At 41.7% G+C, this 25,254-nt stretch overlaps 1 protein-coding gene across 1 annotated transcript in view; it reads left to right on the top strand.

Annotated features, from left to right (window-relative positions):
- LOC148867121 (putative leucine-rich repeat receptor-like serine/threonine-protein kinase At3g14840) overlaps positions 1 to 24,982 on the top strand; it is a 120,310-nt gene extending 95,328 nt beyond the window's left edge. Inside the window, exons 19-25 of the mRNA XM_088974421.1 lie at positions 18,704 to 18,850; positions 19,260 to 19,378; positions 19,490 to 19,700; positions 19,804 to 20,041; positions 20,414 to 20,561; positions 20,652 to 21,019; positions 24,574 to 24,982. Coding sequence (XP_088830547.1) covers positions 18,704 to 18,850; positions 19,260 to 19,378; positions 19,490 to 19,700; positions 19,804 to 20,041; positions 20,414 to 20,561; positions 20,652 to 21,019; positions 24,574 to 24,655 — 1,313 coding nt within the window. The 3' untranslated portion in view covers positions 24,656 to 24,982. The remainder of the gene's footprint in view (positions 1 to 18,703; positions 18,851 to 19,259; positions 19,379 to 19,489; positions 19,701 to 19,803; positions 20,042 to 20,413; positions 20,562 to 20,651; positions 21,020 to 24,573) is intronic.
- The last annotated feature ends 272 nt before the right edge of the window (positions 24,983 to 25,254 follow it).

Here is a 25,254-nt window from a genome sequence, read left to right as displayed (position 1 = left end):
GCCTTGAAGAGATTGTGAATTTGAATATCTTTAAAGGCTGCCGCCCCCTCCTCCTTTTATAAGCTTAAAGGGATCAGCTCCTAATCCCATTAGGAGTTGCTGATCCAAATCATATTTGGATCAGAATTCCCTTTAAGTGATAAAAGGCAAACCCTTATCTTATCTGCAGATTAGATCAGCCATTTCCTAATCCCATTAGGAGGTTTCTAAATCTGCTAATCTAATCTCAGAATTCGCCCCTCATTTAACTGATCAAATTAGCACAGTTCAAAATGGGCTTTAGGCCCAATAATGATATGTGCTCACTTAGCCTTCCAAACTACTGCCCAGTTGGGCTTCCTTGTATGGCGTGGGACCCAAACATTGATCTACACATCAGCCACATGGGTTCAGCCCAGCCTTTGTTACAAGGCCTGGCCAAATACACTGTTGTGGACAGTGCACCCCCTGAAACCCATCACATGGGCTCTATGGGCCCAACACTTACCCTAAGTGGTCCTTGGGCCAAGCCACCTTGTAACACCCAGGAACTGTGGGCAGATGCAAGATTAGCCCATCAACTATTACCCTCAATGGTCTTACACTTAACCTCTCAGCCCATAATGATCAAACACTGCCCGACAAGAGAGGACCTCTCCCTCGGCTGCAAGGAACAGTGTTGCACTCTCTGCTCACATGGATCCCAGGAATTAAAACCTTTTGCAAGCATTTAGAAACTGTAATATATATGTATATCAGTATATAAATATATTTTGCAAAAACAAAATTTTAACGATTGAAATCGGCTTCCAGCAGTCTTGGTTTCCATCAGAGAAAGTGCATTCCCGATCATTACCTTTATCCGACAAAGGGGCTGATCCTGTCGCTATGATCACCCCACTCAGATGAATTCTCAGACTATCCCAACATACCCAGGTTTTGACCCCCGCTAAGGATCTCACTGATTGGCATATCAAAGACAACCCAATCCGACACCTAGTGCAGTATCATAATTGAGTCTAGGGGTCAGGTGTAACTTTCCAATTTTGCCCATCAATCTCCAAGGTCCAGGGCAATACTGGAAATCTGGTCCGGTTCAAAGATTCAATTTATCCTACACTGCATGTGCCTTGGGTCTCACCCTGGTGGCTGAGACAGGCCACCCCAACATTTGACAGCACACCAGTGTCAGCTTTGGCAGGATAAATCTCCCCAAACTTATCCAACGGCTGTGAACATTCTAAACTAACACAAGTCTCATAAGTGTCCAGTTTAAGGGTATTACACAGAAACACACCACAAGAACATGAATCAAATATGTACTTTATTCATTTACAATTAATTCATAATGTACATCATTCTGATTGGAGCTAAGGGCATACAACTGTCTAACACGTAGCACCCCTGAGTGCCCTCCCAAGGCAGAGTCATGAAACAACCTTAGCAGTTCAGCTTTGTGGGCCGAATTCTGGGCAACAAAAAACTGACTCCTAAAGAAAAGATCAGGCCTCACAACTTGGTAACCAGCAACTTGTAAAGGGTCTCGCCTCCACTTATCTCTAATGACCTGCAACTGCGTATCAAACCTGGCTTCTTGTCGTATAGCTTCAAACAAAGGGAAGTTGGGCTGAGAGCAGGTCAGATGGACTAACTCTTCTAGTCATGACAAGGCATCAACTACTCTATTTGTGGGCCCCGACTTATATTCTATGAGGTAGTCAAAGCCCATCAGTTTACTAAGCCATTTTTGCTGCTCCAGTGCACCCTTTGCTCTGCTATGTACTTCAAACTTCGTTGGTCTGTCCTAATAACAAATTGGCGTCCCAATAGGTATGCATGCCACTTTTGCACTGCCATTACCACAGCCATCATTTCTTTGACATAAGTGGACTGACTTTGGTGAGCTGCTGAGAAAGCCTTGCTGAAATAAGCAATGGGCTGCCCTTTCTGCATCAAGATGGCCCCTACTCCAACACCTGATGCATCACATTCTATTTCAAAGGGCTGAGAGAAGTCTGGAAGAGTGAGGACTGGAGGGCTGGAAACTGCTGTCTTCAAGTCTTCAAAAGCCCGTTGGGCTTTATCAGTCCAACTGAAGGAATCCTTCTTTAATAGACGTGTTAGAGGGGCGTCCATATCTGGTAAGCCCAAGAAAGCCCCACAGAGCCTTTACAGTAGTGGGCTTGGGCCACTTTTAAATGGCATCTACCTTTTCTGGGTCTGCCATGACCCGACCTGCTGCAACCACATGGCTTAAGCACTGAATTTGTCCTTGTCCAAAGGAACACTTTGTTATTTTGGCATGTAACCGGTGCCCCTTTAGAGTTGTGAGGGTGAGTTTCAAATGTTCCATATGTGTGTCCCAATCCTTGCTGTACACCAGAATATCATCGAAAAACACCAGAATAAATCGCCTTAGAAATGGCCTGAAGATGTCATTCATGAGAGCCTGAAAGGTGGAGGGGCCGTTTGTGAGTCCAAAAGGCATAACCAAGAACTCATAATGGCCATCGTGGGTCCTAAAGGCCGTCTTGTGGATGTCAACCTAGTGGACCCGAATTTGATGATACCCAGACCGCATGTCTAATTTGGAGAACACTCGTGCCTCTCCCAACTCACCCAGTAGTTCGTCAATGAGGGTTATAGGAAACTTGTCCTTCATAGTAATCTGATTTAAGGCCCTGTAATCTACGCAAAAGCGCCAACTACCGTCCTTCTTCTTTACTAAGAGTACAGGAGATGAAAAAGGGCTGGTACTGGTATGTATATTCCCTTTTTCCAATAGTTCTCTCACTGCCTTCTCAATTTCCAGCTTCTGAAAGTAAGGGTATCTATATGGCCTCACATTGGCCGGATTAGAACCAGTTAAGAGAGGTATCTGATGATCATGAGCCTGGGGTGGAGGTAATTGGTTTGGCTCCTCGAATACATAGCCAAACTGATTGAGTATAGACCGTAAGTCCCTGTGTTGGGATTCAATGGGGTGAACACAGCCCTGGTTGTCTAGAATTGGGACTGTGGGCCGAATGCTTAAGTGCATAAATATGGATTGGCCAGCATCCTTGGAGGCCCATATCATGGAGGCAAAAGTGTCACTTTGTTGCAGGGGGTCGCACCCCTTGTAAATGACAAGACAGGCCATCTTGCTGAAAATCCATTGTCATTTTGGTCCAATCACATAGAGCAGGGCCCAGGCCACGCAACCAATGAACCCCCAAAATAATATCAGCCCCCGAGAAATCCAATGGGTGGTGAACCACTACAAAATTATGGCCCTGTATGAGGATTTTCTCCTTACATACACCATTACACGACATCTGACTCCCATTAGCCACATGGATTGAAAAGAGAGGAGTGGGTTGTATGGTCGTACCTAGCTGCTTAGCCAAACGGCAAGTGATGAAATTCAGGGTAGAGCCACTGTCAATCAAAATCATCACGGTCCGGCCCATCAATCTTCCTTCTACGCACATGGACTGAACAGAGTTGAGGCCCATGAGGGCGTGTAAGGAGATCTCAGCCCCGCCAGGTTCTGGCTCGTTTGGAATCAGTTCACAGTCAATTAAGTGCTCTGGGTCTGTCTCTTCCAGCTCTTCCTCTATCTGTAGGAGAAACACCCGTTGGACCCGGCATTTATGGCCCGGTCCAAACTTATCATCACAGTTATAACAAAGGCCTTTCTCGCATTGGACTTGCATCTCAGCCCATGAGAGACGTTTGAAAGGCATAGTGGTCCGGGGCAATATGGGCTTCTGATGATCACCATCTGGTTAAATGGACTGCTGATCAATCCGTGGAGGAGTCCTCAAATTCGGGTAGATCAATTTGCTAGCTCTACGAAGGTTGTCGATTCTTTCTTCTTGCAGGCAAGCCAATCCCACTGTAGCCATGAGTCGCCGAATGGAGAGCCCTCACCTCCAGGCAGATATCCTCTCTAAGACCTCCCACAAAACATCCTACTAAGGCTTTCTCCGGCCAGCCGTGTACCCTGGTTGCCATCTGCTCGAACTCGAGCTGGTACTCTACTACCGTTCTAGTCTGCTTCAACCGGGTGATCAGCTCGTTGTAGTCCACGAACACCGTCGGCCCAAAGCGGATGCACAAAGCTTCGGTGAACTCCGCCCAAGTTACCTGGGGATGATTCTGGCAATACCACTGGAGCCATAGAATTGCATCTCCTTCTAGATGAATGGAAGCGATGGAGACACGCTGGTGTGCGGGAGTTTCGTGGTATTCGAAATATCTTTCTGCTCGGAAGATCTAAGGAATGGGATCTCCACCGGAATAGTTGGGAAAGTTGATCTTAGTGACTTTTCTGGTAGGGTAATCCCCTGTTCTTTGGCTACTGGAAGCAGAGGCTTCCGCTCTTGCTAGGTGATTGGTCTCGCCGAACTGTTGCAGAGAGACGAAGCTGGAGACGACTACTTTGAGTTCCTTGAGTTCGTCCAACACTTGGTGAAACCCAACCTCAAGCTGGTCGACCCTTTCATCCACGGTAGTGGACGTGTTTGTGGCATTGTGAAGCCCGGGATTTGGATAGCCTAGCTCTAATACCAATCTGATGAGTTACTGCTCACCTCGGAAGCCCTTTCGAGGGTGGCTTAACCTCCTAAAACAAAAGATGGGAGGGAAAGGGGAAAAGGTAGGAAGAAGATGACACTGAGAGAGATGAAAGGGATATTCATTCACGCCACTTATTACATGATCAGGGCCTTATATAGCTGGCCTACATGTATGCAATCATGAAGAGAATATCTTCTAGTGGCAGTGTAACTAACTCTGGGAGGCTCTATCACGTGTCACGCTAGCCTCTCTGCCTTCTAGTGAAATGCTGCTCGGTGGTGGCCTGCTCCACACCTATAGTTGGGTTTGGAGGGAGTGTTTGGGTCCCAACAGATTTTTCCCAAAAAGCTATGGAAAATCAAAGATTTACTTTAGTTTTAATTCTGGTCAGTGGGGATTGTTTTCTAGATGGTGATTTGGCTTTGTTTAATCAGTTGCATATTTCTAAAGAGGTAGGAAATGATAGACTTTTTGTGAAATAGGGAGCAAGCGTCCACCTCTTCTCCCTCTCTATTTTAGACATGTTGGAATAATGTTAGAATAACTTAGTTGCAGTTGTTAGGGCCTGTTTGTCCAAATTAAAGTGTTTTTTATTTCGTTTTTTATTTCTGTTATGTCTGTTATTGTACTCAGGGGCACAAGGGTCTTTTCCCTTGTTATTTTCTGTCGCCCTATATATATTAAATAAACACTGGCGCCGCCAGTACTGTTGCATTGCAAACCCTCTCTTTTCTCCTCTCTTCTCTTCTCTTCTCCTCTCTTCTCTTCTCTTCTCTCCTCTCCTCTTTCACCTATCTCTGGTCGGCTACACTGTCAAGATGGTATCAGAGCAGGAATACTGATTAAAAGAGAGCAAACCGATCAACCCTACTGTCAAGAGAAGATCGATCAACCCAAAGAATAGGTCGAACAGACTAGTAGAAAGGAAATCTGATTTTGGACTACAGAATAGCTACGACTAGTATAGTTCTCCCTCTAATTTTCTCCTCTTTACTCTCCTTGATCATGGGCCGAGTGAAAACCCTATGAATCTGGGACGGATGAATGCTATCGAACCTGTGTAACCCTAGTTGTCTTGGATCGTGTGATCCTGTTGGTGTGTTAAGACACCTGTAGGTCAATGCTGACCTGTCTTCTCAATGGTTTGAGTTGACCATAAGCAAGAAGGATCTCTCTTGCTGATTAGTGGCTGTTAGCCATTCTAGAATTCTGATAGGCAGGTCTGAAACTGCCGAATATTACCTCAGTTTTGTCCAGAATTTGGTACGGTTTGTGCACAATCCGGTTGGTAAAACCTAGTGTGTGGGTGTGAACTGAGTGGAGCATTGCTTTGTGGAGTAAGGAGGGGTCCTAAATCCGGTGTGTGGGACTGAGTAACTACTTGACCATGTCGACTGAGAATTCTGCTACTTCAGAAATCTCAGGGAGCCACAATGGAGTGAGTGGGGGAAGGGATATGAGCTTTCCCATGGCTGTCATTCCCTTTGATGGTCTGAATTACCTTGAGTGGTCTAGGGGGATAAAACTCTACATCACTGCTAGGGGGCGAATAGGATACATCAATGGGAGAGTAAAGGAACCGAAGTATGGAAGTGTTGAGCATGATAGGTGGGACCAAGAGAACAGTATGGTGATGTCTTGGCTCTTGGTTTCAATGCTGCCACAAGTAAGGAAGACCTTTATGTGGGCTGAAACTGCTTGTGAGATATGGGAACAAACGAAGTCCACTTATTCAGAACAGAGACACTATGCCAAGATATATCAACTACAAGCTGAATCTTCTACTTGCCATCAGTTCAGGAGGTGTATGCCTTGGTGCAGTCAGAAGAAAGCAGAAGAAGTGTGATGAATGGTGTAGAAGGGGAGTCAGTTGCCCTAGCAGTCCGGGGAAATTCAGATACAAATGTCGGAGGTGGTTTTAAAAGGGGTGACACTCAGAAAAAAGCATAAGATAAAAGCAAGCTTTGGTGCACTCACTGCCAGAAGACACGACACACTAAAGATACATGCTGGGATCTCCATGGAAAACCTAAATGGGCACAGGATTTGGGTAAGAAGTCAGCACCGGATCAGGGCAAGAAACCAGGCAAGCAGAATCAAAGAAGGTATAATTCAGCTAATCTGGCATCGACAGAGACTAGTCCTTTCGTAACTCAGGAGAGACATCCCGGTTCTGACCCTAAGGAAGATATTATCAATTCCTTCCGTGAACATTTGGAATTGTATGGTAGGACTCTCCGCCAGGTGGATTCTGGGCCTGCTCCTTCTACCTCATTTGCGTCTACATCAGGTAATGCCACAGCCTTCCATGTGTCATCTCATACTACTGATTCACCTTGGATTATTGACTTCGGAGCCTCAAATCACATGACCGGTAAGTCAAATTTGTTCCAGACATATAACCTTCTCTCTGGGAGAGATAACATAAGACTGGCTGATGGTTCTCTTTCTACCATAGCTGGCCGAGGCACCATATCTCTCCCACTTGGCCTTACTCTTCCAAATATCCTGCATGTTCCGAAATTACCTATTAATTTGTTGTCCATTAGTAGTATTACTCACTCTTTGAACTGCTCAGTCACCTTTTTTCCGTCTTCATGTGTGTTTCAGGATTTGACCTCGGGGAAGACAATTGGTAGAGGAAGCATGGTGGATGGTCTCTACGTGTTGGAGAATAATGCTGGTCTAGTGGCAACTGAGTCCACAAGTTCGTCGAGTGAGAGCCAGGCCTATTTATGGCATAGCCGTTTAGGTCATCTTTCTTTTGAGTCGTTAAAAGTTATGTTCCCAAAGTTGTTTGAGTCCTTGTCAGTGAGTCAGTTACAGTGTCAAACTTGTCAGTTGAGTAAGCATTGTAGAAGCTCTTTACCTTTAAGAAATAAAAGATCTGAATTTCCCTTTCATATTGTTTATTCTGATGTTTGGGGCCCTGTTACTCTACCTACTGCGGCTGGCTATAAGTATTTTGTTACGCTGATTGATGATTATTCTCGATACACTTGGGTTTATCCTATGCGATCTCGAGATGAAGTGCCACAAATTGTGAAAGATTTCCAACGCATGGTGTTCACTCAGTTCCAAACGGAAATTCATATTTTCCAGTCGGACAATGCAAAGGAATATTTCCATAGTGATCTCACGAAGTTCTTTAATTCGAGTGGGTCACTTCAGTGAAGCTCTTGTGCTAGGACACCCCAACAAAATGGTGTGGCTAAACGAAAAAATCGTCATCTACTCGAAGTTGCTCGTGGCTTGCTGATTCATATGAATGTGCCAAAACAGTTCTGGATGGATGCAGTATTGTGTGCGACATATATCATCAATCGCATGCCCTCTCGGCTACTAGAGTATAAGGCCCCACATCAGCTCCTGCTCCCTACAGCCCCGTTGTCCACCATTCCGATGCGCATTTTTGGGTGTCGTTGTTTTGTCCACAACCTCTCACCTACTCGTGGTAAACTTGACCCTCGGGCTATTCCTTGTGTTTTTCTTGGTTACCCCTCATCTCAAAAGGGGTATCGTTGCTATGATCCCATTGCCAGCAAGTACTATGTTTCCATTGATGTCTCATTCTTTGAGAGTCAACCGTTCTTCTCGGTTTCTCCTTAGGGGGAGAGTAGGGTTGAGGAGAAACAGGCGACGACTCAGATTCAACTACCTCCTTTACCCGATCCTCCTCCGTTCCGGGTTTTCCATCGTCGTCATAAGAGCCAGCAGAGTTCAAGAGCTGTGGAGCCAGACACTATGCAACCAACATCATCGGATTCACCCGAGGCAGATCCGTCTCATCAGCCATGTACACTTGCTCCCATTGCTCCTTTAAATGTTGATTCACATGTCCCCAATGATCTTAATATTCCTATTGCTAAGAGAAAGGGTGTTAGATCTTGTACCACTAATCATCCTATCTCTAACTTTGTGTCCTATGAGCATGTTTCACCCTCGTACCGTGCCTTCCTCTCCTCTGTGGATAGTGTTCCCATCCCTAAGACCGTGGCAGAAGCTTTGTCAATACCTGAATGGACAGATGCAATGAAGGAAGAAATCGATGCCTTACATAAAAATGGTACGTGGGAGTTGGTAGATCTTCCTGAAGGGAAGGAACCAATGGGGTACAAGTGGGTGTTCACAGTGAAACACAAAGCTGATGGAACTGTTGAAAGGTACAAGGCTAGACTGGTAGCAAGAGGCTTCACACAGGTATATGGAGTGGACTATGCAGAGACTTTTGCCCCTGTAGCGAAGATGAACTCCATCCGGATTCTCCTTTCCTTGGCAGCAAATCTTGACTGGGATCTTCACCATTTGGACATCAAGAATGCCTTCCTGAATGGTGACTTGGAAGAGGAGGTGTACATGACCCAACCCCCAGGGTTCTGTGCCAGAGGCAGTGAACAAAAAGTGTGCAGGTTGAAAAAGTCCCTATATATTGAAACAATCACCTCGGGCTTGGTTTAGTGAGTTCCATGTAGCAGTCCAACAAATGGGATTCAAACAATGCAAGTCAGATCATACCTTGTTTGTAAAAAGAGGTGAAGGTAAAATTGCAGCTCTTATTGTGTATGTGGATGACATAGTGATCACAGGAGATTAGGAGGCTGAAATCCAAAGACTAAAAAAATTCTTAGCCACTAAATTTGAGGTGAAGGATCTAGGCCCCTTACGATACTTCCTTGGAATTGAAGTTGCCCGCTCTCACAAGGGCATCTTTATTTCCCAACAGAAGTATGTACTAGATCTAATAGAAGATACAAGCAAGTTGGGGGTAAAACCATCTGATTCACCTATTGAACCTAATCACCATCTGAGAGACAGTCAGGGAGAGTTTTTGAAAGATGTAAAGATGTTCCAGAGACTCGTGGGGAGATTTCTGTATTTGTCTATGACCAGGCCTGATATTGCCTATGCAGTGGGTGTCCTTAGTCAATTCATGCACAGCCCGATGACAACTCACTTTGAGGCTGCAGAGAAGATCTTGAGATATCTCAAGAAGTTTCCTAGAGCTGGTTTGTTGTTCCAGAAACACAGTCACTTAAAAGTGGAAGTATATACTGATGCAGATTGGGCAGGAGCAGTCAATGACCGGAAGTCCACCAGTGGTTATTGTGCCTTTGTAGGAGGAAACCTTGTCACATGGAGAAGCAAAAAACAAAATGTTGTGGCTAGATCCAGTGCTGAAGCAGAGTATAGAGCGATGGCTCATGGGGTTGCGGAAATCATGTGGATAAGAAATCTGTTAGGTGAACTGGGTTTTGCAGTAAACAATCCTACTTCACTCTACTGTGACAATAAAGCAGCCATCAATATTACTGCTAATCCAGTTCTGCATGATAGGACGAAACACATTGAAGTGGACAAGCATTTTATCAGAGAGAAACTTGAAAGTGGAGAAGTGTGCACACCATATGTCAACTCGGAAGAGCAACTTGCAGATATCTTCACCAAAGGTCTTCATCATGTGCGGCACAAAGATTTGTGTGACAAGTTGGGCATGATTGACATCTATGCTCCAACTTGAGGGGGAGTGTTGGAATAATGTTAGAATAACTTAGTTGCAGTTGTTAGGGCCTGTTTGTCCAAATTAAAGTGTTTTTTATTTCGTTTTTTATTTATGTTATGTCTGTTATTGTACTCAGGGGCACAAGGGTCTTTTCCCTTGTTATTTTCTGTCGCCCTATATATATTAAATAAACAGTGGCGCCACCAGTACTGTTGCATTGCAAACCCTCTCTTTTCTCCTCTCTTCTCTTCTCTTCTCTTCTCTTCTCTCCTCTTTCACCTATCTCTGGCCGGCTACACTGTCAAGAAGACACAACTTATATTAGAACTATCCATATAGTGTTTTGGGAAGTGAGTTCTTGATCTGTTGGCTAATAATTGGAGATATATAATTCATTCTTGAATTGCCTGGTTTTAGATGATTTTTGGGGAACTAATTGAAAGTTGGTTGGTCTCAAGAGAAGATTGTTGAAACATTGCCCAAAAAAATCAAGAACCTAAGAAAGGCTTTTTTTTTCAGTCTATTGGATGGAATCTACTATTATGCATAGATATTTCTAGCCTGTTTATATCATTCCAGAGTGGGTAATTTGGGTTTTTGAAGTTTCCAATGCCTTTGGAGTGTTTACACGTAGTCTTGTTCTGTGTACTATTGGGAAGAGCTCAGATGTCTAGTTAAAGGCTAGGGGAACATTAGATCTGACAATTACTAGATTGGGAAAGTGATTCTTTGGTAGTCCACTTATTTATTTCAGTTGACAAAACTCGGTATGCATGTTATTGACTTGTTCAAGTGTTTCCAGCACCAAGGTTTTTTGTGCCTTGCCGATGAAATTGTTGAAAGGTTATGATTTTTTCTTAAGGGGCAACCCGAACCTGAGTCTTTATTATAGGTCATTTATATTTTGTTTTGTTATCAGATTTTTATAATATTAGGTAGCTTAAGAGGAGTGTTGAAAGTAGTAATAGAAGTGGAATTATTGTCTGTTCTTTTTTTCTTTCTTACATTTCTCATTTAGTTTATGGACTTATTGTTATCAGGCCATGGGTTTGTTTTGGTTTTTATAGTTTTTTTTCACTGCTGCCTTACCAGGGCACATGTGTAATTTTTCACATATTTCCAGCAACTATAAGAAAGTTTGCGGGGGAGGGGGAGGATCTCATTATGACCACCACAAATCTGATTTTCTCCACCCCTCTTCTCTGTATCTTATTCTTCTCTCTTTTTTGTTCTCCTTTAATACCAGATTTTATTTATTCTTTGGTTAGTTGTTGAATTATTCAAAAATATATTAATAAAAGGAATGGAAAAGAGTAAAGAAACATGGGCTAGAAAAGTGCATTAATTAGTGTCTTTAAAGAAGACCCAGAAATGGAATTGTTTTCCCTCTGGGTTGCAGGTCAATGGTTCAACCATTCAGGTCAAATGGGTCAACCCGTGACACCATAAATCAGGTAATGAGCATATAAAAATAGATAAAAATGTAAAAAAAAGTAAAGAAAATTTCAGAAATTGCAGAAAAAAGTTGGGCATGCCTCTAATAGCATATATTCATCATATTGAAGTGTGATAATGTGCATAGTGAGGTTAAAACAACAACAACCAAAAACAAAACACTGCTCCTGCAGTGCATTCATAATAAACCATTACATTTTACAAAAGGATCTTTGTATACAGAATATGTATTCTGACTTCTTCCTTTGAATAACTACGAATTGCCATCCATGGATGCAATCTTCCCACTATCCTCTGTAGAACACTGTCCACCGATGATTCCTTATCCTTGAATATCATTGAATTTCTTTCTTGCCACAGACCCCAGAAAAACAGATGATGGAATCATATTGCATATGATTTTTCCCCTCTTACTCATTCCTTTAATCCTCCAGCCTTTTAAGAACTCAATCATAGATTGCAGGTAGGACCCCTTAACAGAAAACGTACCCAAAACCTTCTTCAAAATGGCAATGCAGAAAAAGATGGTTCACCAATTCAGCATTCTCTTCACAAAGCATAAATGGATGTCACAGCCAAAGATTTCCTTACGAGGTTATCCCTAGTAAGAATTCTATTCAAATGATTAGTATAAGATTCAACTGAACCTGCAGCAGCCCTCACTTTTACTTATGGAAATTTCTAAACATAAAAAACGAAACAGAAAAAAAGAAAATTACTGCCCGCTACCCTTGGCCTGGTCAAATGGTCCCATGATTGAACTGTTTGGGTCACTAGGTTGTTAATCAAGTCAATAATTTTTGCAAATAAACACTTCAGACACACCTTGAACCTTGGCCAGGTGATGGATTGACAGGTTTGACTGGACGATTTAACTGCAGGCTGAAAACATTGTCATTAATATTAAAAATAAGCGATATTGTGGTATTTTTGTGTAGAGAAGATGGGCCGAATGGCCCATAGACTGTCATTTCATGTTATGTTATGTTTCTCTCTGTTGTGGGCCTTATTCTGGGCCCATACTCTGTAATATTCTGTTTTTTGTATTTCCTGCTCACTCAAGGGCCTCTCTGTAATTTGTCAAAGATTAACTTATTAATAAGATGTTTAGAGTGTTAGAGAGAGGTTATGTTCGAACTTCTTACTCTCTAACACTCATTGCCGCCAGCTCTCTCTTCTCTTCTTCTCCTGTTTGTTCATTTTCTGGTTTGCATCTAATCTCAAACAGTTCCCATACATCAAGTGGGCTGTTTTTCAACTTGGTATCAGAGCGGGCCATTGCTTGGCGTGTCCCTCATGTGGTTCTAGTTCAGCCAACTACATGAGGAGGTTCTAGGGCTGAAAGTTTACAGTCATCCGCCTGGTTCTTGGAGGTCATTGGAGGGTGCCCAAGTTTCTATACACTTGGAGAAAGGTTCGGTGACCAGGAAGAACCAGAGAGCAAGTTGTTTGGCCTGATTTGAAATCAGAGAAAAGGACTTTCGAAGTTATCTTAGAGAACAAGTGTTCGGCCTGGTTTATAGTTCAAACCAGAGACTCTCTTGCTGTAAGTCTTTTCTCAGTTCTTTGCTGAGTTATTTTTTGTTATTTGGGAGGACTGTTAAAGCATTCAAAACACCTCCATTCGGCGCACTGTTGCTGGACTGATTTCTGGGTTATTCTGGAAGTGTGGTTCGGCTGTTATTGGGCTTCCAAACTGCCAAAAAAAACTGATCTAAATTGAGTGGTACAAGCCTCTACTTTAGTTCAGCTGCTTCTTGGACTTAGACAAAGTGTTCTTGAAGTGATTTCTGCTTGATAACAGTGAAGTGTTGACTGTTGCATACATAGTGTTTGTAAAAAGTCCTCTTAGGTACTGTGGACTGTTTTCTTTGTTCTCCTTGGGAAATTATTGTTGGGAACCAAGAATACATATTGTTTGGAGGCCTACTGATTGTTCCTTGAAGGCTGAATCAGAGTTTCTCCTCTTTGAAAGTGCTGCCACCGAACTTGGTTCTCACGGCTGTCAGTTCTGAACTGAGTTTGTGTGTTGTTGTGTTTGCTATTGTTTCAACTCAATCTGAGTTCTTTGAAATCATATCACTTTTAAAGGCCTGCCGAAACCCTAATTGAAGTTGTTACATAATGGACTTCTCAGAAATTGAGAACAAGAGCACTGCTGAATATGGACATAATTTGGGAACTACAACTGATTCCTTGTTGGCTGTAACTACAGTTAAATTGGATGGAACCAATTATTTGGCCTGGTCACAATCCGTAAAAATTCATATTTGCAGTAGAGGAAAGTGGGGATTTATCTCTGGGAGCAAGAAAGCTCCCCCAGAGGAGGATCCCTCTTATGAGAAATGGGTGCAGGAGAATTACACAGTGATTGGGTGGCTTGTGAACTCAATGCAGCCACAGATTAGCCAACATTACTTGTGGATGAACTCAGCTAAAGAAATCTGGGATAGTGTTGCAGAAACTTACTCCCAGAAGTTGAATGTTGCCAGAGCTTACAAACTGAGAAGTGATGTGAAGAATCTAAGACAGGGGGAGAAGTCACTTGCAGCATACTTCTCAGCCCTAAAATCTATATGGCAAGAGATTGATTTGATAGAGGCCGTGACATGGGATACCCCTAAGGATGCTGAAACATATAGGAAATTGGTTGAAAGGAATAGGGTCTTTGAGTTTTTGACAGGGCTGAATTCTGAATATGACATTACAAAGCAAAACATCTTGTCCAAGGAAGATGTTTCATTGTCTCAAGCATATGCTTTGGTCAGCAGTGAAGAAAGCAGGAGGCAAGTGCAGGTTCAAGGGGTCAGTATCAATGATCATTTTGCAAATATGGGAATCAAACCCAAAGGGGTTACAGGAGCCCCCAGTGGCACAGGAAAGGAGGTGGTGTGTGAATATTGCAAGAAGCCGAAACACACTAAGGACAAGTGCTGGAAATTGCATCCCAGTCTTGTCCCTATCCGATTCCAGAAGAAGAATGACAGTAGAAAGACAGGAAGTGCACATACAGCCACAAGTACAGATACAGAGTTTGAGTCTGCAAGTGCACAATTGGAAGCCATGAAAGCTGATTATGAGAAGTTTGGAAGGATGATCAGCCAGCTTGAAGGTGTAACTTCATCATCCAACCCTTCTGGAAGTCCAGCCACCTCTGCATTTGCTCACTCAGGTATAAGGGCTTCTGCTAACCATGCATCTACCTCAGGTAATCCCAAGACCCCTTGGATCATTGACTCAGGTGCTTCTGATCACATGACCAACATTTCCACTTTGTTTGTGTCATATGATTTACTTCCTGGTCGTGACAAAATCACCTTAGCTGATGGTTCTCTTGCCCCCATTTCTCGCAAGGGAACTGTCAAGCCTACAGGCTCTTTACTTTTATCTTCCACTCTTCATGTACCTAAGTTAAATACCAACTTGTTATCTGTAAGTAGCTTGACCAAGTCATTGAATTGTTGTGTAACCTTTTTCCCTTCTCACTGTGTGTTTCAGGACCTGAAGTCTCGGAAGGTGATTGGGAGTGGCCATGAAGTGAATGGAATATACTTGCTCGACACCTCTGGCCAATGCTTTGATCATCCCAAGAATGTTGTTTTTGGTTCTACTTCTTCAGAGTCAGTCAGTCAAATTATGTTGAGTCATTGTCGGTTGGGTCATTTACCTTTTTCTGCTTTAAGTCATTTGCTTCCCAAACTGTTTAAGGGAGTCAGTGTGTCCAGTCTCAATTGTGAGTCATGTCAGTTGTCAAAGCATTGTAGAAAAAATTACCCTGTGAGCAATAAAAGATCCTTTTTTTCTTTTTCATATTGTACACTCTGATGTGTGGGGGCCTTACCACTTATCCTCTATGGGGGGCTACAAATACTTTATCCTGTTCATTGATGACTTTTCTAGATTCACTTGGATATACTTAATGAAATCCCGAGACGAAGTCCCGAGATTTGTGAGGCAATTTCATGAGCTTGTTTTGACTCAATTTGGTACCAGAATTAAGGTTTTCAGATCTGACAATGCAAAAGAGTATTTTGAGAAGAGCTTATCCTTGTATCTCTCTGACATGGGGGTTATTCACCAAAGCTCCTGTGTTAGAACCCCTGAACAAAATGGAGTTGCTGAGAGAAAAAATAGACATATTGTTGAAGTTGCAAGGAGCCTTTTATTTGCCTCACATGTTCCCACAAGATTTTGGGGTGATGCTGTACTTACTGCTACCTATCTCATAAACCGTATGCCATCCAGGGTTTTAGGGTTTAAATCCCCCTTCAGTCTTCTTCATCCAGATAAGGATCTCTTCCCAATTCCTCTTCGTGTGTTTGGTTGTACCTGTTATGTTCACATTCCAAGTGTGCAGAGACACAAGTTTGAACCAAAAGCCCACAAATGCATCTTCCTCGGTTACTCCCCCACACAAAAGGGTTATTGTTGTTTTGATCCAAAGACTAGCACCAGACATGTCTCTATGGATGTTACCTTTGATGAACTTTCTCCTTTTTATGGTTCCTCTCAGGAAGGACATTGTCAACAGGGGGAGAGTCTGTCACAAGTTTTTGCTCTTCCCCTTCCTGTCCCAGTTCAGTCTCTTGACAAATCTGTATCCTCACAAAATGAATCAAAGGAGGATCAGCCACTTCATTCCTCTTGTCCTAGTGCTCCTATTTCTTTACCTCCTCGTCCTACCCATAATCCCAAAGTGTATCAAAGGCAGAGATCCAGGAATGAGCAAGTGGTTTCCCTTACAACAGATGAGGCTCATACCCTCCCAATCACAGATGAGATAACAGGTATTGCTTCAGCTCCCTTGGAATCCCCCTTCCCAGATCTTGATGTCCCCATTGCTGTTAGGAAAGGAAAGCGGAAGTGTACTGCACACTGCATTTCCAAACACCTTTCTTATGACCTACTTTCCCCTTCATATTGTGCCTACCTCTCTTCAGTTGCTTCTAACCCCATTCCTAGGTCTGCATCAGAAGCTCTTGGGATTCCAGAATGGAGAGATGCCATGCAGGCTGAAATGGATGCTCTACATGAAAATGGTACTTGGGAGGTGGTGGATTTGCCTGAAGGGAAGGATCCAGTTGGATGCAAGTGGGTTTTTACCATTAAATACAGGGCAGATGGGACTATTGAGAGGTACAAGGCCAGACTTGTTGCAAAGGGCTACACACAGACATATGGGATTGACTATCTGGAGACTTTTGCCCCTGTTGCTAAGATGACATCTGTGAGGGTTCTTTTATCTCTGGCAGCTCACTTTGATTGGCCTCTCTATCAGTTAGTTGTAAAGAATGCATTTCTGAATGGTGACTTACATGAGGAGGTCTACATGTGTCTTCCTCCAGGAATGTATGGGAAAGATATGCAAGGAAAGGTATGTAAACTGAAGAAATCTCTTTATGGCCTCAAACAATCTCCTAGAGCCTGGTTTGAGAGATTTAGAGCTGCACTTGTTAAATTCGGCTATGTTCAGACACAGTCAGATCATACTCTTTTTGTGAAGAAAAGTGGGTCTCTAGCAGTGTATCTCATTGTGTATGTTGATGACATTATAGTGACTGGTGATGATGCCTCTGGCATTCTGGGCCTTAAGTCTTTCCTTCGTACAGAATTTGAGATTAAGGATCTGGGGGAGTTGAGATATTTCCTTGGCATAGAAGTTGCCAGATCCAGGGATGGGATTCTTATTTCCCAGAGGAAATATGTCCTTGATTTGTTGTCTGAAACTGGAAAATTGGGTGCAAGACCAGCTGCAACTCCTATTGATATGTGTCACAAACTTTCAGCTTCGGATGGAACTTTGTTGGAAGACAAAGGGGTCTTTCAGAGACTTCTTGGGAAGCTTTTGTACCTGTGCATGACTAGGCCAGATATCGCGTATGCTGTCAGTTGCATTAGCCAGTTCATGCATGCTCCTAGAGATACCCATATGGCAGCAGCAAAACGGATTTTGTGCTATCTGAAAGACTCTCCAGGAAAAGGAATTCTATTTGCCAAACATGGTCATCTGAAACTTGAAGCCTATACTGATGCTGATTGGGCTGGAAATATTGATGATAGAAGATCTACTTCAGGGTATTGCAGTCTGGTGGCTGGTAATGTTGTCTCTTGGAGGAGTAAGAAACAAACAGTTGTGGCTCGATCCTCCGCAGAAGCAGAATATAGAGCCATGGCACATGGAGTCTCGGAATTATTGTGGCTAAGGTCCTTAATGGAAGAACTTGGGGTAGATCATGACAAACCCATGATGTTGTACTGTGATAATCAGGCTGCCATCAACATTGCTCACAACCCGGTACAACATGATAGAACCAAACATATTGAGGTTGATAGACACTTTATTCGTGAAAGAGTCTCCTCCGGTGAAGTGTGTCTTCCATTCATTACTTCTGAAGGACAACTGGCAGATTTTCTCACCAAGGGCATTTCCAAGGCAAGGCTTCAACATGACACTGGCAAGCTGGGCATGATTAACATCTATGCTCAGCTTGAGGGGGAGTGTAGAGAAGATGGGCCGAATGGCCCATAGACTGTCATTTCATGTTATGTTATGTTTCTCTCTGTTGTGGGCCTTATTCTGGGCCCATACTCTGTAATATTCTGTTTTTTGTATTTTCCTGCTCACTCAAGGGCCTCTCTGTAATTTGTCAAAGATTAACTTATTAATAAGATGTTTAGAGTGTTAGAGAGAGGTTATGTTCGAACTTCTTACTCTCTAACACTCATTGCCGCCAGCTCTCTCTTCTCTTCTTCTCCTGTTTGTTCATTTTCTGGTTTGCATCTAATCTCAAACAGTTCCATACATCAAGTGGGCTGTTTTTCAACTTGTAATTTACGTTTTCTGAAATAAACCATAAATGCAAGTTATAGTCAGTTGACTCATAATGGTTGTTTTGCTCTCTCTCTCTCTCTCTCTCTCTCTCTCTCTCTCTTCCCTCTTTTCTTTCTTAGAGTAAACCTTCATACAAAAAAACATTTTATTTAGATAATGTGAACCAGACTTTTTTTCTTTTGTTTTTCATTTTTTATGTTTCCCTTAATATGATTTGGATTTTCTTTATTTATTCTTTTTTAGTCAGTCAAGTATATTATTCGTTTCTCTGTATGATGTTGAGTTAGTTGGTTTGAATTTTAAACTTTTTTTTCACAATCACCTTATTAGATAATTATTTCTATCTGATCCTTTCCTTTTATTTATTTATGCAGACTTCCTTCCTCCTCCAGATGGTAAAAGAACAATGTCTGCAGGTGTTGTGGCTGGAGTTGTGATCTCCATAGTAGGCTTTATCTTCTTGGTTTTAGGTTTTCTTCGGTGGAGAGGCTGTCTATGTAACAAGAGCACAATGAATAAAGGTCAGCAATATAAATCCTTGCAGACTTTTATATATAAAAATGAATGACAATGTACAGGGAAAAAATACTTTTTAGAAAGAGTAGGCAATTTTAACTTCAAGTTCTCTTAAAATTTTTCTATCCTATTTAAATACATCTTATTTTTTCAACCATTATAGTCTTTGATTTTACTCACATTTGGTCTTTCCCCTGCAAAATATTTAGATTCCATACCAATCCTTTGAGTGGCAAGATGAAATACATGTAAATGTTCTTTTTTGTATTTCTTCTTTACTCACATGATTTTTGGCATTATGGTTGTGGATTATTTTGTGATAGAATTTAGTACAGAATGTAAGCTACTAGGTTCAATATAATTTGTTTTTACTTTTTTATAGACATTTCTCATCTAGCCTATCCACTTGGACAGATCTGATAGGTTTGGATGTGCAAACTGGATCCTTCACCTTAAGACAGATCAAAGATGCCACAAACAATTTTGATGATGGAAACAAAATAGGACAGGGTGGTTTTGGATCTGTGTACAAGGTATTCTACATTAAAACAACTTTTCTTCACCTGTTTACCTTTCATCCAAATTCAGGTATCTTTTAAATGTGAATTTAGATCCAAGAACTTTAACTTACTACTACATTGCAGGGTCTCCTATCAGATGGTACCCTTGTAGCAGTTAAGAAGCTTTCTTCAAAATCAAAGCAAGGAAATCGTGAATTTCTAAATGAGATAGGAATGATATCTGCCCTGAAGCACCCTCATCTTGTAAAGATTTATGGTTGCTGTACTGAAGGAAATCAATTGCTGCTAGTATACGAGTACATGGAAAATAATAGCCTTGCCCGTGCCTTGTTTGGTAACCTCCACATCATTTGCTGAACTGATTTTTGAACCATAACCATTAGATCCTACCTGTCACAGATTAATTTATCTAATGTATATGATCTGATAATGTTAAGGTCCTGAAGAACGCCACTTGAAATTGGATTGGCCAACTAGGCACAAGATATGTATTGGGATAGCAAGGGGTCTTGCTTATCTCCATGAAGAATCCACTTTGAAGATTGTACACAGAGACATCAAAGCTACTAACATTTTGCTTGATAAGGATTTGAACCCTAAGATATCTGACTTTGGCTTGGCCAAGCTTGATGAAGAGGAAAACACTCACATAAGCACTCGAGTTGCTGGAACCTTGTAAGTTGCCATGCTCCACAATCTGCTTACAGAATCATTATTAATAGTTTTGAGTACTAATTTAAATATTTTGGGTGAAAAGAGAAAGAAAAGGAAATGGGACGTTTTATTTACTTTTTATTTAAAATTCAACAAACTTGATCCATACTGCAGAACTCCAGTTTTCTGAACTGCAATTATCTTTCAAGAGTAATAACTAAAACAAGAAAATTACTGAAACCAGTAGCACAGAAATAACCTTTAATGAATAAAGCAAGGCTTTTATGAGAGCCACTACCATTGGGAAGTGACTTACCAAATCCTTCATGGATAACTGGTCACATTTTGGTAAATAGTCTCAAATTTTCACATGTAATAATCTTGAATTTTCAGTGGATATATGGCACCAGAGTATGCAATGAGGGGTCATTTGACAGATAAAGCAGACATATACAGTTTTGGAATTGTTGCCTTGGAAATTGTCAGTGGGAAGAGCAACTCAGGTTTTAGGCCAGAGGAGGATGTTTATCTTCTTGATTGGGTAATTTGGACTCCAATATTTGTTTCTATTGTTCTTGATAAGCAGACTTTTTTATTTTGGTTTTTGTTCATTTTTTTATAATTCTTTCAGGTTCATATTCTGAAAGAGAAAGGTGCACTCATTGATATAGTCGATCCAATGTTAGGATCAGAATTTAATGAGGAACAGGTTGTGGGAATGATTAATGTGGCTCTCTTGTGCACCAATCCCTCTGCATCACTTAGGCCCGCCATGTCATCTGTTGTGAGTATGCTTGAAGGCCAAGTCAGTATTCAGGAATTTGCTTCAGATGCAGGTTTCTGCGATGAAAATTTGAGCTTCAAGGCTGCGATCAGACGTTATAAACAGAATCAAGATCAGAGCATTAGTGAGAGCCAGACACAGAGCATGTTGATTGATGGACCATGGAGTGGATCTACAGCTGCCCAAGATCTTTACCCAACCGATCTAGATTCAAGGTATTGGGATCACAGAGAATAGATTATGTACAATATTGTTTGTATGCTTACTATTTTTACATGATGATTTGAGACTTTGTATTAAACAGAATGGAATGACCAAACAGGATTCATGTAGCCGGCCCCATATAGTTGGGATAAGATTTGGGTGATGATGATGATGTGTTAGTTTGGCAGCTTCCATAAAAACCTGGATTGCATGTTAGATTATTGTTGTGCTTGTTCATTTAAAAACAGCCTGCATAGTACTAGTTGTTCCCATCTATCTAGCTCTTGGGTGAAGCTCAACTTTGATTGCTGATGACCGGGCAACCTGGACCACCTATAATGAGTGGGATGACTGACCAGGACCAGAGCTGGCAGGTGATTGTTCATTTCTGGCTCCATTGATGAAAGAAGGATGTGCAGTGTGCTTGTTCAGTTGTTATTTCGAATGTCAAAAGGATCTAGATCAATTACTTCTGTGAAACCTGTGATTTTACTTTGTGCAGTTGTGTTTTCTCTCAAATCTTCATCTCTAAATGACTTAATTACAACAAAACCAAGAGGTACTCATCAAGTACAAGCTCCAAGTCCTCATCCATTTTATGCATGAGGAGAAGGGCAGAAAACCAAATGGCTATAGAACCATGAAATCACAAGTGGCAATGCTACTGCTGAGCCTAGAGCTAACAATCCATGGCCCCACAAGGGAAGGAAATGTTAGAAACTTATGCCCTTAGCTCCAATTAGATTGATGTATCACTTGACATATATTGTAAATGAATAAAGTGCATAAATGATTCATGTCATTGTGGTTGTTTCTATGTAATACCCTTAAAACTGGACACTTATGAGACTCGTGTTAGTTTAGAATCTTCATAACCATTGGATAGATTTGGGGAGATTTATCCTGCCAAGGTTGACACTAATGTACCGTCAAGTTGGTTTGGGTGGTTGTATCATCTACCAGGGTAAAACTTGAGGTACATGTAGTGTGAGTTTTCTTGAAACCTTGAATCGGACCAAATTCTAATATTCCCCTGGACCTTGGAGATAGATGGGCAAAACTGGAATGTTACACCTGACCCCTAGACTCGACTATGGTACTACACTAGGTGTCGGATTGAGTTGTCTTTGATATTATTAGAATGCTCGAGTTAGGGGTATTTTGGTCATTCTGGTTTATCCGTTTGAGAGTGAAATGTCTATTGTATCTGAGCTTAAGTTATGTGTCCCACCTCTTATGAGGGACAAAATGGTCTTTCTTGTAACTCTATGATTTTGAATAAATACAAGTGGGTCGGCTAGGGGAGAAGTGATTTTTTTTCTCTCTTCTAGTCTGGCCGAACTTCTCTTCTTCTTCTTTCTCTTTTCTCTTCTTCTCTACTTCAACCTAGAATCAACTAGGGTTTCCTTACATGGTATCAGAGCAGTAAGGTCTTTTTCTCCTTTCTTTTTCTCTCATTCTTTCTTGTTGTTGTTCTCTTTCTGGGTTCGCCACCAGCTTTCACAATCATCTTCTTTTTTCGGCTAACCTGAGTGGAGGTTCGATAAGGGGCTGAAAAGGAGTTGTCATTTTGTGGGCCTGGAGGTGAGAATGCCTTCGGTCATTGTCATGGTGGTCGTTGAAGTGGTATACTAAACCCTCTATTCAGTATACGAAGAGGGCTGGATGTGGACAGGTATGAACACTGTTGTCATTTTTCCAAGTAATGGACTGTGAATGCTGTGTTTTTTGCTTCAAAATTTGTTTGTTATGGAGCTAAGTGTGACTGATATGCATATCAATCATGTTCCTCTGCATTTTTCCTCATATGTGTGCTGAAAAGAAGATTTGTTGATTGCTGAAGTTCACGACAACAGTGGTGTGGTAGTGGTTGTCGTGCTGATTGGTGTATCTATGATTCTAAGTATTTAAAAGTGAACTCCTAGACCTTATGTGTAATCAGTTCTGCAGTATGAAGAACAAGTGTTTGATGTAATGACTGAGTGATTTCAGCCCTAGTGTGTTGATGGTGAATGGTTCTACAGTGTGCAATACAAGTGTTTGATGTGATGACTGATTAATTTCAGCCTTAGTGTGTGGTGTGTAATGTGCATTTGAAGAAGTTGGAGTTGGTGGTGTTATAAGTGAAATAAGATTTGTGAAAGTGTGTGAGGTTGGGTTGTATATTTGAAGGTGAAATAATTAAGATGGCTTCATTTGGAGATAGGAATGACAATAAAACAGGTGTCATGCTTTCTCCAGACTATCTAAATGTTCAAATGACATCCATCAAGCTGAATGGTGAGAGTTATGTACCATGGGCAAAATCTATGGAGGTGTTCTTGAAGGCCAAGAGGAAGGTCAAACATGTAAGAGAGGAGAAACTTCCCTCTGATTCCCCTGGGTTCAATGACTGGGAAGAGGAAGATGCACAGATAATGACATAGCTCTAGAACATCATGGAATCAAAGATTAGTGTGAACTTCATGTTCCTAGATACAGTTAAGAAAATCTGGGATCATGCTAAGAAGCTATACTCTGGACAAGCTAATACAACTAGGGTGTATCAGTTGTACCAAGAGTATTTCAATCTGAAGCAAGGAAGTCAAAGCTTAGAAGAGTACTATGCAAGTTTGAGGAACATCCGTAATGAGCTCAATGTATATCACCCTCTAACATCAGATGTTCAGATCCAACAATAGCAACGTGAGCAACTTGATGTGATGAGGTTTCTTGTGGATTTGAAGGCTGAGTATGAACCTATTAGAGCACAAATATTGGGGGGATCTGCTCTTCTCTCACTTGAAGAAGTTTTTGCCCGCCTTAAGAGGACATCCATTGAGTCAGTAGAACATTCTCTCTCTGACAGATCTGGTTTGGTAATGACTAAAGGGGGTGGTCGTGGAAATAGAAGTGGTGGTGGTAGTAGTGGACTCCCAAGCAATCGTGGTGGTTACATGTTTAACTGGGCTGGTGGCCGGATTGGAGGTCGAGACTCAGGGGGAGGCCGTGGAAAAGGAAGAAGTAATGCCCAAACAAAGTGTACACATTGTGGTTTAGAGAGTCACACAGTTAATTTCTGCTATGATTTATGTGGTCCACCCAACACTTGGGCTAACCATGCTATGACTAAGGGTAGTGGCACAATTACTAAAAGCCAGCAAACTGACCCAATCCCCTCCACATCTACTTGTGCTTCTAGGAAGGAAATGGTCAGTATACCGTGTGCAGTATATGAGCAGTTCCTTCAAACATCTCAACAGAACACCGCTACACTTGCCCATTCAGGTATGGCTTGCTTAGCTTCCAAAGCCTCACACTAGATCATTGACTCCGGAGCCTCGGACCATATGTCTATGACTCTTGATGTATTTTTTTCCCCTTCTTGCTTCTCCACATCTCAAACAGTTACACTTGTTAATGGTTCTACATCTCCTATCTGTGGTGTTGGTGATGTTGATCTCTCATTGCCTTTATCATCTGTTTTATATGTCCCTAAGTTCCCTTTTAACCTTATGTCTGTTAGTAGATTAATCAAGTCTCTTAATTGTTTGTAAACTTCTATCATTCTTCTTGTGTGTTTCAGGATCTCAAGACGGGGAGGAAGATTGGTGGAGGGCATGAAGCAGGTGGATTGTATTACCTTGATGGTAGTGGCCCTTCAGTAGCTTTTTAGTCGTCTCTTACTCCTCTTCAATGGCACTGCAGACTTGGTCATCCTTCTCTCAAGGTTCTGAAGTTGCTGGTTCTTTCCTTGAGTCATCTTTCATTGTTAGATTGTGAGTCATGTCAATTGGGAAAACATCTTAGAGTCTCATTTAGTCCAAGAGTTGATATTCGTGTCTCAAGTCCTTTTTCTTTAGTTCATTATGATGTATGGTACCCAATTAAAGTGGTGTCATACAATGGTTATAAGTATTCTGTAATCTTTGTTGACGATTTTTCAAGGATGACATGGATTTTTCTTATGAAAGACCGTAGTAAATTGTTCTCTATTTTTCAAAAATTTTATGTTGAAATATGCACTCAATTTGGTGTTCATATTAAAATTCTTTGCTCCGATAATGCTAAAGAATACAATTCATCACCATTTCATCAATACCTAGAATATCATGGGATAATTCATCAAATTTCTTGTGCCTACACCCCACAACAGAACGGTGTAGCTGAATGGAAAAATCAACATCTCCTTGAAACTAGTCAATCCTTGATGATCAATATTAATGTCTCAAAGCATTTTTGGAGTGATGTTCTCACATCCTGTTTT

This window comes from Nelumbo lutea, chromosome 3 (assembly GCF_056320005.1).
Source record: "Nelumbo lutea isolate HS-2025 chromosome 3, American lotus-T2T, whole genome shotgun sequence".
NCBI lineage: Eukaryota > Viridiplantae > Streptophyta > Magnoliopsida > Proteales > Nelumbonaceae > Nelumbo > Nelumbo lutea.
This window is presented reverse-complemented; position numbering and strand designations above follow the sequence as displayed.